General features: G+C 42.7%; 1 protein-coding gene and 1 long non-coding RNA gene across 2 annotated transcripts; both read left to right on the top strand.

Annotated features, from left to right (window-relative positions):
- LOC110434424 lies at positions 7,958 to 8,442 on the top strand. Its single transcript, XR_002451921.1, has 2 exons — positions 7,958 to 8,053; positions 8,142 to 8,442. It is a non-coding gene; the product is annotated as an uncharacterized LOC110434424 (long non-coding RNA).
- LOC8059049 lies at positions 14,408 to 15,887 on the top strand. The gene is made up of 3 exons (XM_002453587.2): positions 14,408 to 14,947; positions 15,057 to 15,302; positions 15,412 to 15,887. Exons 1-3 carry the CDS (start codon positions 14,552 to 14,554, stop codon positions 15,706 to 15,708), a joined length of 939 nt encoding a protein of 312 aa, XP_002453632.1. The 5' UTR covers positions 14,408 to 14,551; the 3' UTR covers positions 15,709 to 15,887.

The raw sequence follows: 16,804 nt of genomic DNA, 5'->3' as shown, positions 1-16,804 counted from the left end.
CATACCATAACCCCACCAGTTAGGAGGAGGGACCGATCCTGACATCGCCGATGCCAATAGATCTGTAGCAAGCTTGATCTGCCCATCTGAAGTCGATGGATTGGTCGTCATCGGCGTAGATTGCGCATTAGTGACTCCTAGCGTGCTTGGAGGAACAGTAGTTTCTGTGCCCACAGCGACTGTTGCAGCCGATGGAGCTGTGACCACCGGTGATCCTGGCTGATGATGAGAAGGGCCCACATAATTTGGTGGCAATTGTCCTTCTTTGAAGGTTCTAACCATGGCATTGAAAACCGTATTAGACAGCACACCTGCTTGATTGATCAAGGCACGGTTAACAGCACCATCAACCATGTCTTGATGTTTACCAGGATTAGCGTCAAAGCTAACCTACCGAGGTGCCGGCATTGCTTCTTTCTGGATCACCTCACCACTCCTGTTGATGCTGAAGGATCTCAAACATTGCTGCTTGTAGTCCTCCATGGCTTTTGCAATAGCTTGCTTCTGCTCATCTTTGAGATTGGCTTCCGTCACAGGGATGACGTTCTCCTGATCGAACTCAGTAGTCGACATGTCGGTCTTGATCTTGAATCAATGTCCCACCAGGCGTGGCAAAAGATGTGTTGATGCAAAAGCTGATCTGCAAACATGAAGGGCTAATACCCGATTCAAACGTTAAGGCGTGCCAGCCGATTTGACCTTACTATCGGCAAAGGTGATAACTCGAATACTTTGGTCCCGACAACAGCGATGCGCCCGGATGTCACGGCCAAGAGGTACTCACGCGGAACTCGAGAATACACCGAGCTTAAGTCGACGAACTCCTAAGAACTCATAATAAAAAGGAAAAATATGACGAAGTCGTCGAAAAAGTAGATGCTGGAATATGAGTAAAAACTTGTGTTTGATTGATTGATAGATTCTCATTACAAGGCCCTAGGGTCTACATTTATACCCTGCTCAAAGAGCTACAATCAGACACGACTAGGACTCGAATTCTAAATCAAACAGAATCCGTTTACAAAACGAATTTAAACAACTAAGGAAAACATAAAACTATCCCCTTGTAACCGACCAGGACACCGCCATGGGTCAATCGGCAACTCCCGCAGAGCCATCGGCAATCTTCCTGCTATCGCCATCGGCAAACATTGATACTGGTCATCGGTTAGGAACGCGCCACCACTCCAGGACTTAGTCATACTTCAATCGTCCCCTCATCGGCAACCTTTCTCATCGGCAACTCTTCTGCAGTCTAGTTACCATTGCTCCACCTGCCGATCTTGTACTCTACTGGTCCCTGTGCACGTGTCCAAAAATGGTGTCAACAACTCCCTTCGCTCACGTGCCTCCTAGGCCCATGGTCTGCACATCACAGTGGTGGATCTACTCGCGCCTAGGATGCTCTTTAAGGTCATGTGCTCATGGATCTACCCAATCTCTTCGAGGTCTCTCTATCACTGAGGTATCTCTTACCTAGCTTTCTCCCCCTATTCATTGTGAGATGTACTTTTTCTTTGTGATGTGCTGGACAGATTTGTGACCTCCTGCGTTGGGGATCCCAACAGCCATTGGAAGTCCTGACTGTCGGGACTTCTGGCTCCTGCCAGGACTTCTGACACTGAAGTCACACACTCTATCTCGTACATTCACTCCATGTTGCTCAGTGTCTTTCTCGCTCGCTGCGTTGCGCCTTAGCTGTGTCTATCTTATTTTGCAGTGATGACTCGTGGGAGTCCATCTCGTCATGTTGAGAAGCGGTCCAAGATGAACCAGGACCGAGCCGCTACACCCTACACCAAAGCCACTCTCCCTCGTGCTGATGCGGCGGTTCTCAACATGTTGCTGCTTGTGCTTCTAGGCAGGGCACGAATCCTCTGCCGGTGGCTCATCCTTCATCCTCGCATCGGGCTCCTTACCCCACTGGTGGTGATGTAGTTGTTACTGAAGAAGAAGAGGCTCTTGAGCATGCTGGTCGCACTATTGTCGTTCCCATGTAGGGGTCTCCTTACGATGGCCCAGAGTGTCTGCTTGAAGGTCTTGTCCCTTTTGATGCTCTAGCTCCTATTATGCGCCCTCTAGAGATTGCTCCCAACCCTGGTGGCTGGGCTCCTCCTCGTCCCATGGACTTCTACCATAATGTCCGGGACATCCATTCTTTCCAGAGTCGCAATCTCTATGCTGAAGATGAGAGGGATCTCCGCCTTGAGTATCGGTTCTGGCACTATTTCCACTTCTACTATTATGAATTTATTTTCTACCACAAGTCTCTCAAGAAAGGGAAGCCTCTTGTTATTCAGATGAAGTACATCATTAAGTATTCTCTCTCTACAACCTTCAAGGAGCAAGAACTTTGGTAGATGGTGGATGATTTGTGCAACATGGGACTCTCTGGCTTGATAGAGTTTCACAGAAATTGGAACAATGAGGTCATCATGCAATTTTATGCCTCCTACCATCATGAGAATCACACTAGTGACACTGATGTTATTCACTGGACCACTGAGGGATGTCACTACAAGGTAGATTTTGTCACCTTTGCTCACTTACTTGGCTTCAATGGTCATGATCATCGTGCCACTGAGATCACTAATTATGAGGATGACACTATGACTGAGTACCAGTTCATGTATCTTGAGGGCTTTCCTGCTGATGGACAGACAGTTTACTTGAAGCCCTATTACTCTGTATTGAACAACATCCGATGCTAGATCTTTTACCCCAAGGAAGGGTACTCTAATTTTCTTCGGGTGACTCTCAGAAGGTTCTAGATCATTTTGGGGATGATTTTTGGAAGTTTTCAATCAGCCAGTACATTTGGAACAAAATTCATGATGCTTCTGAGGATTCGGTCTGGAATCGCCCCTATGCTCCTTACATTATGCATGTGATTAAGCAGGTTTTGGGCATTCGATTTCCTTCTACTAGGTCCAATCACAAGGTCTTGAAACTGGTGAATTGAGTTTTTGTTGCAGCTACTAGGGCATTGAAGGAACATGATGCCGCTTCTTCTTGCAGAGGTGGTCCTCCCTCCTCTTGTTCTTGTTGCGCTGCTCCTTCAACCCGAGCTGTTTCTTGCTCCACCAGCTCATAGCCTCTCACTTCCTCATCTGGCAAGAGCAAGAAGCCTAGCAAGTTCAAGTTTCACATGACCTACATATTTGGACAATGTTGTGCTAGTGCTCAGTGAGAACATGATATTCAGGAGCGTCTTTATCGCCTCGAGCAGCAGACTGGTATTGTATCCTCTCCTCCTCTAGCTTTTGTGCCTCCTCGTGATCCTCTGGAGCTTTATGATGAGGCTTGTTGTGCTTTTGCATATGAGGCTACTTCCCGTCCTCATGGCAAGGATGTGGCTGCCCTTGTGGATGAGGAGTACAATGAGGGTGATGATGATGATGATGATGACGACGATGATGATGGCAATGATGAGGACTTTGATCTTGAGTAGTTGATTCTCCTATGTGGCCTACCCCTTTTGGCACTTGTTGACAAAGGGGGAGTGTTAGGCTTTGATCTCTCATGTAATGCTAGATGTTCTTCGAGACCTTAAAACCTTTTAGCTTATATTAACTATGTCGTGTGGTGGCACTTTGTAATGGACAACTATATATTATGTGTGATGGATGATTGTAGGACAAGTGATGATTATCTATCTATCTTATTAGTTTATGTTTGTCTCTACATGTGACTGGTGATTGTTTATTTTGGATGGCCATGTGTTGTTGTTGGTGCAAAAATTGATCTCTCACACCAACAATCCCGGGGGCTCTTAGAGGGAGTGCAGGAGTCAAAGTCTTAGACCTCCTAAGCCATAAACGCATGAGCTTGATGATTTGATTTCAAAAGGCGTGCCAGTCAATTTGACTTGAAATTAACAAGGTAGAAGTACCAAAGTCAAATTATGGAACATACCAGTTGTTGCCAGACAGTTTTGAGATGTATGGCCTTAAAAAGCCATTGAATGAAGGAAATTAACTAGAAAGTCAACTCCTGATGATAATGCAAAATGATAATTATTATCAAATATTTAAATTCTCATCGAACAATCACATCTTATGGGTAAAGATAACCAGATCGGCTAATTAGCCAATACGCTACATGTGAGTAAGAGATAGTTTGCGTGCATTATCCTTTTATCCATTAAATAAATGATAACTTATTAAAACTAGTCTAAAGGCCTACGGTCTTAATAAATTACTTTCATAATTGCATTGGCTCTATATTCACCTAGTCTAAAGGCCAACGGGCTTCAATAAATTCAACATAGATTACTAGCTTATTTAATGTACAAACAGGTTCATGCATGCGCGCTATTCGTTTAAGCTTAGTTGGATTGACTATTTAGCCGATACAGGGTCCATAAAGCACGAACAGGATCTATCTACTTCGTTATAAATAGATTTGATTATTGTTGCCAAATTAATCATAACAAAATACATATCCCGAATGAATAACATGTAACAACCAAGCTCAACATGTTAGTTATCTTAATTTTACTTTGTAATCATTGTTTACTTAGGGATTTATAATAAGCATTTTAGATTTGAATCTCAAACTAACCTCGAATCTTGATTGGGCAGAATATTGTTGCAATAAATAAAACATTAATCTTTGAACAATATTGATAATTTAATGAATCTATTAAATTTCTAATTCAATAGAGCCGATAACTAACTTGAATCGATATTCATAATAGATTGAAACAATGCAGCCTTACAAATACAATTCAAATCGATAACTAGTTCACAATCGAGTTTGACATGAGTTCGAATGATGCAACCATGACAAACTACATCAACCATGACAATATTTACAAGAAAACCAAAGGTCGAAATCAACCGATACAACTCGATTTGTTGAAGGTCTCATCGAGATCTACTATTACTCCTACTCCTAAGTTTGGTGGCCAAAGCCAAAAAGAGTTTGTATTATGATTGTCTCTCCTTACAAGGATCGGGTTTCTAATATTTATAGTCCAGAGACCTAGTCTCATGTCTTAACACGATTATCCCAAAAAGGCAATTCAGACTCTAACTTTCCTTTTACGATTGAACCTGACACGTCTTCTTCGTCTTGCCTTGATCCGACACCCTTCTGATCGACTATTTTCATCACACCTCTTATTTAGTCGATCCACTCATCCGGTTGTCCCTCCTTCTACGAAGCAGGCCCACGAGCAGTTTTCTAACTCGCCAAAATTTAGGATTAACAGTTGCTTTAAGTTCTATCTTGAGTTTTTGGCCATCATATTCTCTTCTCAATGTTGTGTGGATATATCATGTCATAATGCATTTTCTTTCACGTATATATACTTGTTCCACACTTGTTGCACCCCACGGACTACAAAATTTAAGGGGAGCTTGCTTTGATGTATGTCATCTTTGTGATTATAATCACTACTGAAATTCAAATTCATGCATACATCAAGGGGGAGTTCACTGTAAATTTTGCAGTCCAAAAGTTTTAAACTATCTTATTCTTATCAAAGCCTAAGTTGGTTGTCATCAATTACCAAAAAGGGGGAGATTGAAAGTGCATTTTCCTCCTATGTGGGTTTTGGTGTATTAATGACACCCAAATTAGGGACTAATATATTTTAAATGAGATTTATTACAGCTATTAGTCCTATGAAACATTCAAAGATTTGACAAAAGATGAAATGTTATTCCCCAATTTGTGGAGTTGATAAAGGTGTCAGACTCAAAGTGGAGCTTCAAAGTTTATTCTTTTTCACTTTGGGTTTAGGTATATCGTACTATTAAGAGGGATACAAAGGTTGTTGGTTTGGGGAAGATAGAGTGCTCAAGTTTTTTAACTAAATCAAAAATAAAGACACTCTAGAACTTTATGGGCTTGTAGAATTAAATTCTGTGACTTCTGGTGTCGGAAGTCCCGACGTGAGTCGGAACTCCTCACGTGTTGTGCGGGGACAGTGGTCGTTGGAAGTCATGACGTCAGTCGGAACTCCCGATGCTGGGTCTTGCGCGTGCACGAGCCGGAAGTCCTGACAAATATCGGAAGTTCTCACATCAAGCCCCTGGCCTGCTTTGCCCTTGCATTCAAGCTAGCAGTTCTGGCACGTGTTAGCAGTGCTGATGCATCAGAAGTCCCGATGTATGTCGAGAGATCCGACGTAGGCATTTCGCGCAGACTCCGACTTTCACTTGAACTGTGTTTTCATTGAATGTCGGAAGTCCTGAGATTTGCGTCAAGACATCTGACGTAGATTTGAGCAGTCAACTTTCCCCTAAGTTTAAATAGCTCTCTCCCTCTTTCTAACTATTACCTAGTCATTTATTGTGACCAATCTTTAGCCAAAATAGCTCCCAAGCATTCAAGGCTCCCCTCTCCTCTCCCCTTTGCTCCCAACTTTGATTCCCTTAAGGATTAGAGTGATTGAAGAGTGGATTCAGCGAGAGGAACACTTGAGACTCTTGAGCAATTGATTTCTTCGTCAAGCCAGCGGGTTTTGTGTCTATTACTCTTGGGTTTTTGGAACCCTAGTTGGCTAGGCGTCGTCCAAGAGCTTCCATCTTGTGGAAGATCCTTGGAAAAGTTTGTATTACCCTTTGTTGATAGTGGAAATCTCTTGTGACCTTTGTGGTTGCTTAGAGAGAGAGGCAAGGAGTTGAAAGAGACTCCGACCTAAGTGTTCACCTCTACAACGAGGACGTAGGAGCTCCTTTGTGGGGTTGGCAAATCTCAAGATAAATCCTTGTGTCTCGCGTGGTTGTTGTTATTGTGATTCAATTTGTTATAACTTGTGTTTTCTTGTCTCTCTCTCTCTCTCATCCTCACTCTTAGGGTTTGATTTTGATCTACGATTTAGAGAGCTCTTAGTGTCAAGGAAGGCTTTCAACATCCTCATCTAACCACTACTAAGTGGTGTTGTAAGTTGTGGATCTCACAAAGTTCATTTGAGCACTTGTAGTTCATTTCCCATAGGTGTCGGAACTGCCGACAGTTTGCGTCGGAACTTCTAACACGTCGGAAGTTCTGACCCAAACTGTCTGTACTTCCGATAGTTGCTGATAAGTGATCTTGAGTTTTATGTAGAAATTTTTAGAGACGCCTATTCACCAGCCCCCCTCTAGGCGTTGTTTAGATCCTTTCACTCTCAATAAGCTTGACCCTCAACTCGGGTGTCGCAAGAATCAACTCAACAAAGAGAACTAGCCTTAAGCCCACCAGAGTTGCTCTTCGTGATCTCATACACATACAAGCATTAGAGCCCCTTACAAATCAACCGAGACTAGAGGCACCCACCAATCACCAACAATGCCCTCAATGATCCTTCAATCACTGAGCCATCTTGGTGGCGTTAACCACCAAGAGTAACAAAAAATCCAAGGCTCTAATGATGAACTAATGCTAAGCCTCCACTCAAAATAGCCCTTGTACTGTGCTAGTGGGCTATTTTCAAGTTCAATGGAAAAGTTCAACTTTTCTTTCTGCATTTTTTGCATCGAGTGTTTAGAATTTGTTTCCTAGACCGCTCATAAAAAATCAATTTAGTGATGATAAAAAAATTAACATGAATAAAGATCAGATTATACCGTCAGTAGTAATAGTTTTTGTACTAATGAGTAATACACGTTTTAAGGAACTTTTAACTAGCAGCACAGATTTTAAGAAACTCTTAATAATAGTGGGTACTTAACTAGCTGTTGTTTATTATCTGTGGGCAGAGTGAGTACTACTACTACTACCAATTTAACATCATGAGGTTATGCATCACCTTAGCTAATTTCTTGAGATAAGACATGAATTAATTATATATACTTTTCCTTGATAAATCTGCTATTACAAGACTACAGATATAAGAAACTCTTAATTGTAAAGCATAATAGATGGCATGCATTAGTAATTGCTTAAATATACAACCATTACTTTAAAATTCACCAACTAGCTAGATCCTATTTATACCCCCAAAACAAAGCTCATTTGCAAACCAAAATCACAGTAGAGCTGAAGATAGCAAACAACATTATGGCAACCAGAGCGGCATCTTTTGCTCTTTATTACATTCTCCTCCTCACATTGTGCTCAAGTTCGTTTCTTGCTTCAGTACATTATTACAATTTGTACTCACTTTTGCTTACAGACTAAACTATATTGCTATTGCCCTATTTATGTAGCGGGGGCAGAGGTTCGAGGCGTCGCAGAGTACCCGGCTGCTGCAAGTGCTACACCATATTGTGGCAGAAACTTCATAGCCAGCCAGGGAAAATGTGATGATACTAAATGTTGGGGATCATGCCATGATAAATATTTCAGGCTTCCGAATGTCACTCATGTGGGCGGCGCTTGCGAAACTCCCACCTGTTGCCTTTGTGAGGTAGATTGTGAGTGAAATACTTAAGTCAGCCTCTGCTGATAGTGCATTTTGAGATGATGTACCATGTATAAGAGAAATAAAAATACTCCATTTGAAATAAACTGTCATTCTAGGATGGGGGGAGCAAACCAAGGCTGGTAGTAAAATGACGCTGCTACCCCTAGAACTGACATCTCGCAAGTTTTTTTTTCTTACTTGTAATCATGGCACAAATCGAAGTAGTGCTTGAAATTTATTTAAAAAAAAGAACATGGCTGCCTCAAACAAAATCCAACCTGTTCGTTTCACTGAAATTTAATTTATACCGATGCTTATGCTAAAATACTGTGAGAGTAAAACATCGTTGGTTCACTAAAAAGTACTGTTGAAATATGGTTTTGGCACTTAAATTTCTACAATTATAGTTTATTTTGGAACCGTGGGAGTATGTTGCTCAAGGCTCTAATTTTTTACTACGGTCATGTTTAGATACGAAAACTTTTTGGATTTCGCTACTGTAACACTTTCGTTTGTTTGTGGCAAATATTATCCAATCATAGACTAACTAAGATCAAAAGATTCGTCTCGTGATTTACAGACAAACTGTGTAATTAGTTTTTGTTTTCATCTATATTTAATACTTCATGCATGTGCCGCAAGATTCGATGTGATGGAGAATCTTAAAACTTTTTGATTTTTGAGGTGAACTAAACAAGGCCTACTTCTATGAGTTGATTGTTTTGGCACTTGTTTGAAATATATGATTATTTGTAGGCAAACTAGCCCTAGCATAAGAAATATAAGATCAGTGTTTAAAATAGTGGGCTACCGTAGCTCGAAGAGCCTGCCTCTAGGATATTTTAGCTATACCAGGCTATCACTGCTATGGACGCTATTGCGGCAAAACAAAATGCTAAATCACGTAGGGCACACTGCTAGCATCCCAACTGTTTTGCATAGTTTGTTTGGTAAATGAGGGAGTTTATCAAATTCTAAATAAATATGGCAAACATGAAAAGAGACAATCTCCAATGATTTGGCATTAATCACTTGGTAAAAAAAATTGACGGCGAGAAGAGGGAGTAGTCGCGCAACCACGCGCCGGGGTGACGGATTTCACGCGAGGGACGCGATGCCAAGCGCGGAGGGGCTTGGCATATATGTGAGTCATTCCCGTCTATTTGCCAAGTTAACAAAATTGCAAAACCTAATTGTCAAACTGTTGGATAGGTGTTTTTAGACTTTTATGCAAATACATGAATGCAAAGCCTATTCGGTAAACGGTTGGGATGCTTAGTAGCGTAAAATGACATTAGGCAGAAAGCTTGTCTAAGTGGAATTCTAATATACCTTTTGTCACTAACGCTTGTTTCAGGGGCTTCCTTGTAAATCATAAGTGAAACAAGTGATTAAGTTACCGAGCATGTTTGATCGTTCACTCATATCCTTTCCATCAGGACGCTCGCCATACCTTGACATTGCCACGGATCCCCACCCCGAATTGCTCCCTGATGCAAGCCCGTAGCCATGGCCGATAGATGCAAGTTCACAATGAGCGCTAGGCGTGAGAAAGAAGATGAGCAGTCAAGCACGAGTCAACTCAGCGAACAGTTACATGGGCCTTGGCTTTTTGGGCTATGATTTTGGGCTGCCATAGCTTACAAGCTTTCATTAGATATTCCTGTCCATAACCGCGACTCCGTAGCCCACCGTTCCCTTTCCCCGACGCAGCGAGCCAACGACACTTTGTTTTTTCTTTTTTTTTTTGCCCAAACGACACTTTGTTTGACACTTTGTTGAATCGGCCGATTTGGCGAGGGTGGCGAGCTGGCGACCATGGCATCGGAGGATTGGCCATCAAGCCAACTGCTAGGCGCCTTGGCCCCTAGCCGCCTGCAGGAAGGCTGCTCTGCTTTCCATGCTTGTGATTAGATTATCTTTTGTTTGTTTGGCAGAAAAATCATGGTTGCTCAATAACTAGTAGATTCGATAGATAAACTCAAATAAATAGATTAAAAATTTTAAATTTTTTAATTATTTTTTAGACTTGTGTTGTCATTAATCTCCAAAAATATTGAGTTCGAACACATTTAGGCCCCAATATAGTGAATTTTGGGGGTTTTCGTGATTGATGAATATAAATATTGTGACTAACATATGTGTTTGCAGCGATGATTGCATTTGAGTTAGTCTCAATGAGAATGGTCACAAGTGTCTTGGCCCTAAGAACTAATGATGATTGGCATATGGTGTATGTGAGAATAGATGAAACGTGGTACCTTCTCATATCCACGGTTGCGTGTTATATAGGCACGAGGAAAAGCCCCTTGGCGGTGGCTTGTACATAAGTATGGTTACAACAATAATAAAGGAAGTCTTACAATCAAGGATCACCTCCTATCTACAATATACGCATACATGAGTCTAGTTACAATGAACCTAGACTAATAGATATTCATATCATCTAACACTCCTCCACAATCTCAGCCACTTACAAGGTTGAGATTGGTCCTAAACAGTTGAAGCTTCACAGCGGTGATGGCCTTATGAACCCATCTGCCAACTGATCACCGGAGTTGATGAACCGGATGTCTAGAATTTTCTCTGCCACTCGTTCTCTGATGAAATGGAAATCTATCTCTATATGTTTTGTTCTAGCATGGAACACAGGATTGGCTGACAAGTACTTTGCCCCCAAATTATCACACCACAACCTAGCAGCCATTGGATGTGTTACCTTGAGTTCGGTTAGAAGTTTTTGAACCCACATCATCTCTATTGTAGCATTTGCCAAAGCTTTGTACTCAGCTTCCGCGCTAGACCTTGACACCATTGCCTGTTTCCTGGCGATCCAAGACACAAGATTGCTACCAAGAAACACAGTGAAACCTCCTGTAGACCGCCTATCATCAAGGCAACCGGCCTAATCAATATCTAAAAACGCACTTATCATCATGGACTATGATCTCCTAATCTTAAGCCCATGGGTCCTTGTTCCACTAACATACCTCAGGATCCACTTGACGGCGCCCTAGTGAGTAGTAGTTTGAGCATGCAAGTACTGACACACCTTGTTGACCCAAAAGGATATGTTCAAATCGCCTGCCGCTATGTCCTCCTTTCTAACTGTGGCCACCATGGCGGCCTCCATGCCCGCCGCCACGCACGTTGTTGTTGTAGTTGCCACCACCACAGCCTTCCTTGGAGGCTATGTTCATAGAGGACTGTTGTCCTCTGCCCCTTGCCTCCATGCGCTTCTCAAAGGAGACAAGCTGCGCATAGAGCTCATTCACGGTGATCGGCTCAACCCGCGTCGCCACAGCCATCACTGCTAGATCATACTCCCGATCTAGCCCGGTAAGATGTAGGAGATGAGTTTCTCATCTTCGAGCTTACGATTGGTAGATGCCATCTCGTCTCCGAGGACCTTCATCTTCGTGAAGAATTCGCTGATGGAGGATGCGCCCTTGGACGCAGTAGTAAGAGCCATCCTTGTACTTATGATTTGGGCTCTTGATTGTGATGCATGAAGCGCCTGGATTGCAGTCCATGCCTCCGCCGCAGTGATCTGAGATCCGATCTCGCGAGAGAGGGATCCAAGGAGGTAGGAGAGGACTTGCTGATCTTGGGCCACCCACTTCTTGAACTTAGGGTTCAGGATGGGTGCTGCATCGGCCGCCGGCTTCTCATCGTCCGCCTTGGGCTTGGGGGGAATGAACTTCTCCGGCGGCTTCTCCGCCGGGTCGATGAACTTTTCCATCTCAGCACCATGAAGGCTGGAGAGGACTTGGAGCTTCCACATAGGATGATTATTCCTGGTCAGCTTCTCCGTGACCGGGAAGATGCCGAGGGGAGAAAACGCGGCAAGGGCGGCGGCAGTGGAGGAGGATGCGAGCGCCATATCTTTCCACTAGGATAGATGCTCTGATTACCATGTTAGAATAGGTGGAACGTGGTACCTTCTTAGGTCCACGGTTGCGTGTTATATAGGCATGAGGAAAAGCCCCTCGACGGTGGCTTGTACATAAGTTTGGTTACAGCAATAATAAAGGAAGAGTCCTACAATCAAGGATCATCTCCCATCTACGATACACGCATGCATGAGTCTAGTTACAATGAACCTAGACTAACAGATATTCATATCATCTAACAGTGTAAAGGATAATTATGAAGACTTAGTACACTATTGAACGAATGTAGGCTATGTGCGTGGAGACATTCATTGTACTGTTGGTCGTGCTATTATATTAGGGGTGGGGAGAGGGGGGTTGAGTTTCATTGTATTCAACCTGAGAGAATTGAAGCAAGAGCACATGGATGCACGAGAAGCTATATCTTAGTTAAGTTAATAAGGGTCATATGGAGTTGCTCTTGCACCTCATTGTTACCGGTATTTATAGAAAGCATTTTGAGATCCACGTAAGCCATGAAGTAAGATTTGAGTGTCAGCCTTAACTGCTACCATGTTTTTGGTTGGGTTTTCTTGAGTTGACACTTCAAGACTTGTTACTCTTGACGATTGTCATCTCTTAGATCAAAAACCACTAAAGTTATACTAGCGTCAAACTGTAATTTTTAAGAACAATTTTATTGATCTTTTAAATAAAAAAATATTTCCTTTATCATAAAAAGAATATATAAAACCTTGCTTCTTGAGAAATCTAGTAATCCTAATATGACCATATTTATAAAAAAATAGTATCGATATATTAATTTACATCTCCTAATTTGTTTATTATCAAAATATATTTATGTATTACATATTTTAAGTAGTAGTAAATTTTATATATATATCAGGGCACTTCCAAAGCAAAGAAACTATATGGTTTCTACGTTTATTAATTAGGGTGTCAACTAAGAAAAGATAATGTGTCATTAAAAAAGAAAGAGAAGGAAAAAGTTTTTTAGATAAGAAAATTGTGTTTATACAATAATCAAAACATGAAAAATGTGATAGGTAGAGGCCTTTTATAGTTGAGTGGGTGAAAATTTTTTGGGATACTTTCGTATTTTCGTTTGTATTTGACAATTATTGTCCAACCATGGACTAACTAGGCTTAAAAAATTCGTCTCACGATTTACAGGCAAACTGTATAATTAATTTTTATTTTTATTTATATTTAATGTTCCATGCATGTGCGCAAGATTTGATGTGACAGAGAATTTTAAAATTTTCTTAGATTTTGAAAGAAACTAAACAAGGCCAGATTACGAAGATAAGACATGTAATTAAAAAATCTTTCTGACCATATTTTTATATAATGTCTATATAAATAATAAACATAGAAATTATATGTAATCTCTAATATTAGAACTGTCCTTATTAAGCTTGAAATAAAATTATTTAATTTCTCTAGAAACGAGACTTTCATTCTTTCCGTGAGGGTTTCCTTTCGTGGTGAGGTTCAAAACTTAAGGCCTGTTTAGTCTAAAAAAATTCTTTTCGTCTCATCACATTAAATCTTTGAACACATGCATAAAATATTAAATATAGATAAAAAAACTAATTGTATATTTTATATGTAATTTACAAGACGAATCTTTTGAGCCTAATTAATCTATGATTGGACACTAATTATCAAATAAAACAAAAATGCTACAATAGCTAAATCTAAAAAAATTTGTAAACTAAGGCCTTGTTTACTTCGTGAAAATTTTTGAGTTTAACTAATATAACACTTTGGTTTATATTTGGTAATTATTATCTACTATAAATTAATTAGACTTAAAAGATTCGTCTAGTAAATTACAGATAAATTATATAATTAATTATTATTTAACATTTTATACATATAAAGAATATTAATTTTTTAAAAAAACTAAACAAATCCTAACTGAAAACTTCTATTTGGAAGTTGCAGAATTAAAGTTGGCCAGTTGGGCAATGAAAAGCAGCTGCAGCCAGCGCCCAGCGGCCAAGCGGAGGTGGCCTCATCAGTCATCACGTACGCTCGTCGTGTCATCCTGCTGTTCACCTTTCTCGAAGTCCATAGAAGAATTCACGTGATATTCTATTCAGCAACACGAGCACGAGGAATCAAAAAGTCATTCGTGTCTCTTCACCTGGCGCTGCATGCATGCTGCCACGTATCCGCCATGCCCGCCACCTCGACCCAGCGCTTGCTTACGGTTCCCTGACCAGTGACCACCCAGCGCCTTCGTTCTCCTTTCTTCTATCCCTCGCCGTCCGTCCCCGAGACTCACCTGCACTCCATTTCAGTGAGGCTAGCCATGGTGAAGCTGGCGACGGCGCGCGAGTGCCGCACATACAGCCTGGGCGCCGGCGCGGGGTCCGGCACGGCGTCGCGCAACCGGTGGGAGTACATCAACGCCGGGGTGTACATCTTGGCGGCGGTGCTCCTGGTCGCCGGGTTCCTGGCGCAGCTCCCGCCGTGGGGGCGCGGGTGGTCCGGCAGGCCGGGGCTCGTGGTGACCGCGATCGGGCTCGCCGGCGTGCTGGCCGTCAACGCGCACGACCTCCTGGCGCACGTCGCCGGCGTCGATTACCGGCTCGGGACGGTGGCTGGCCTCGACGCGCAGCTCGCGCTCGTCGAGCTCGCCGTCCCCGCCGTGCAGATCGTCGGCACACTGCTCATGCTCGTCGCTGTCATCTTCTTTGAGATTCAGGTCAGCGCAGTCTGTCGTCTGTACCAAATCCATTCAAAAAACAAAAAATTTACGTGATGAAGCAGATTGTATGGTTTGCTTATTTGGAATCATAAGATGCAATACACAGATGGAGAGAGGGTACCGGCACAGTCTAGCAGTGCACGGCCTGAACCTGCTCATAGCCGGGCCGGCGCTGTGGTGCCTGGGGTCCGTGCACAACATCTGCCAGGTCTACGAGCGAGCGAGCGGGCACGTCCAGCTCCTGCAGAAGAGCGTGCAGATCCCGCTGCTGCTGGGGAGCACCCTCTTCCTCGTCGCCGGCGTCGTCAACCGGCACGACCGCCGCAGCCGCCACTCCGCCTTCGTGCTACTGGTAATGATTCATTCAGGAATAATTGAACTGTCAAATTTGATAATTTAATTCTACTCCTAAATTAACAGTAGAGAACTCTGCTCTGGGCCGATGTTCGGCGTGCATGCAGGGGAGGAGCTGGGTGTGGTTCTGCGTGTTCGGGAGCCTCTTGTTCCTGGCCGGCGGCGTGCTGAACCTGCTGAAGGTGTTCAAGACGCAGCAGATGGGCGGGAGGGGACTGGAGAAGCTGCGCGGCGGCGCGCAGGAGCGGCTGGCACTGGAGAGGGAGGGCAAGGTGCCCCTCATCCTGGAGCATGGCCACGGCGGCGGCGGCGGCGGCGGACGGACTAGGCCTGGCCCTGCGGCAGGGGCGATGACGCCGCCGCCCGGGTCCTACAAGGACGCGCTCGTCAGCAGCGCCAGCTAGGAGAGGAACAGAACAGCAATGGCAGGCCGCCTTGTGTAGATGCTCAGGATTTCACGTTGAAGTGTACTCTGCTTTTTTATCATCGATTACGTTCACGCCTGACGCCTGGGTCTGGTTGAATAAACTTTACTACTGCAGGGGTGCGGTGACATGTCGGTAATAAGCGAATAATTGCTGTCTCTGCTTCGCAATCACCAGATGTGAATAAGTAGTTTTGAGAAAAGAAAAAGCTATTGTTAATTAGATTTTAGAATATTGTTAGAGAAAAACACAGTTGAATGGCTCGCAGATTTGGCTTGAGTGGCTTGCAGATTCGGCTGCTAAGCTCAAACAAATAAGGCGTACCGAGTCCATGGGCGTAGCCAAGGCCCGGCCACCCTGGGCCAGTGGCCGGGCTCCTCTCCTGGCTGCTGCAAACACCACTTCCTTCAAACAAAAAGAAAGCTATGTATAGACTCTGCTCAAAAGAAAAGATGTTTCTAAATAAAACTCAAAAAGAAAAGCAACATCTCATCAAGATGTTTCTAAATAAAACTCAAAAAGAAAAGCAACATACATTGATGAGGAAGTTTAAAGATGAGGTAAGGAGCAGTCTCCGCCTAGGACTTAGTGATTATTTTTGTTTAAAATTTAAAACTATTTTGTTGTCTAATTTTGCTTGTGTATTATATAATTATATAGCTTTGTTTATACACTAACAAATACTAAAAAACAAAAATAGTCGTCGTCATCTTTCTCTTTTGATCATAATGTCACATTATCTTTACTTAGTTAAAAACCATATGATTTCTACGTTGTGGTGACCTTACTATTAGTACGATGTTTTGTCTAGTCCAGGCTCCATAAAATTTCTAGCTTCGCCACTGACCGAGTCGATTTGTTGATGGCTGCCGAGTAATCAAATCGGATGATTAATTAGAGACAGTTTCAATAGAATTTTATGAGAGATATTATACATATTAAATAGGACGTCATATTAGTAGAAATAAGCTTTTTTCCGTAAAATGGGGAGGAGAGATAAGGCCTTGTTTAGTTGGCAAAATTTTGGGTTTTTGGCTACTGTAGCACTTTCGTTTTTATTTGACAAACATTGTCC

Source organism: Sorghum bicolor, chromosome 4, assembly GCF_000003195.3.
Source record: "Sorghum bicolor cultivar BTx623 chromosome 4, Sorghum_bicolor_NCBIv3, whole genome shotgun sequence".
In the NCBI taxonomy this organism is placed as follows: Eukaryota; Viridiplantae; Streptophyta; class Magnoliopsida; order Poales; family Poaceae; genus Sorghum; species Sorghum bicolor.
Note: the sequence above shows the minus strand (reverse complement) of the source record. Positions and strands in the feature narration are given on the sequence as shown.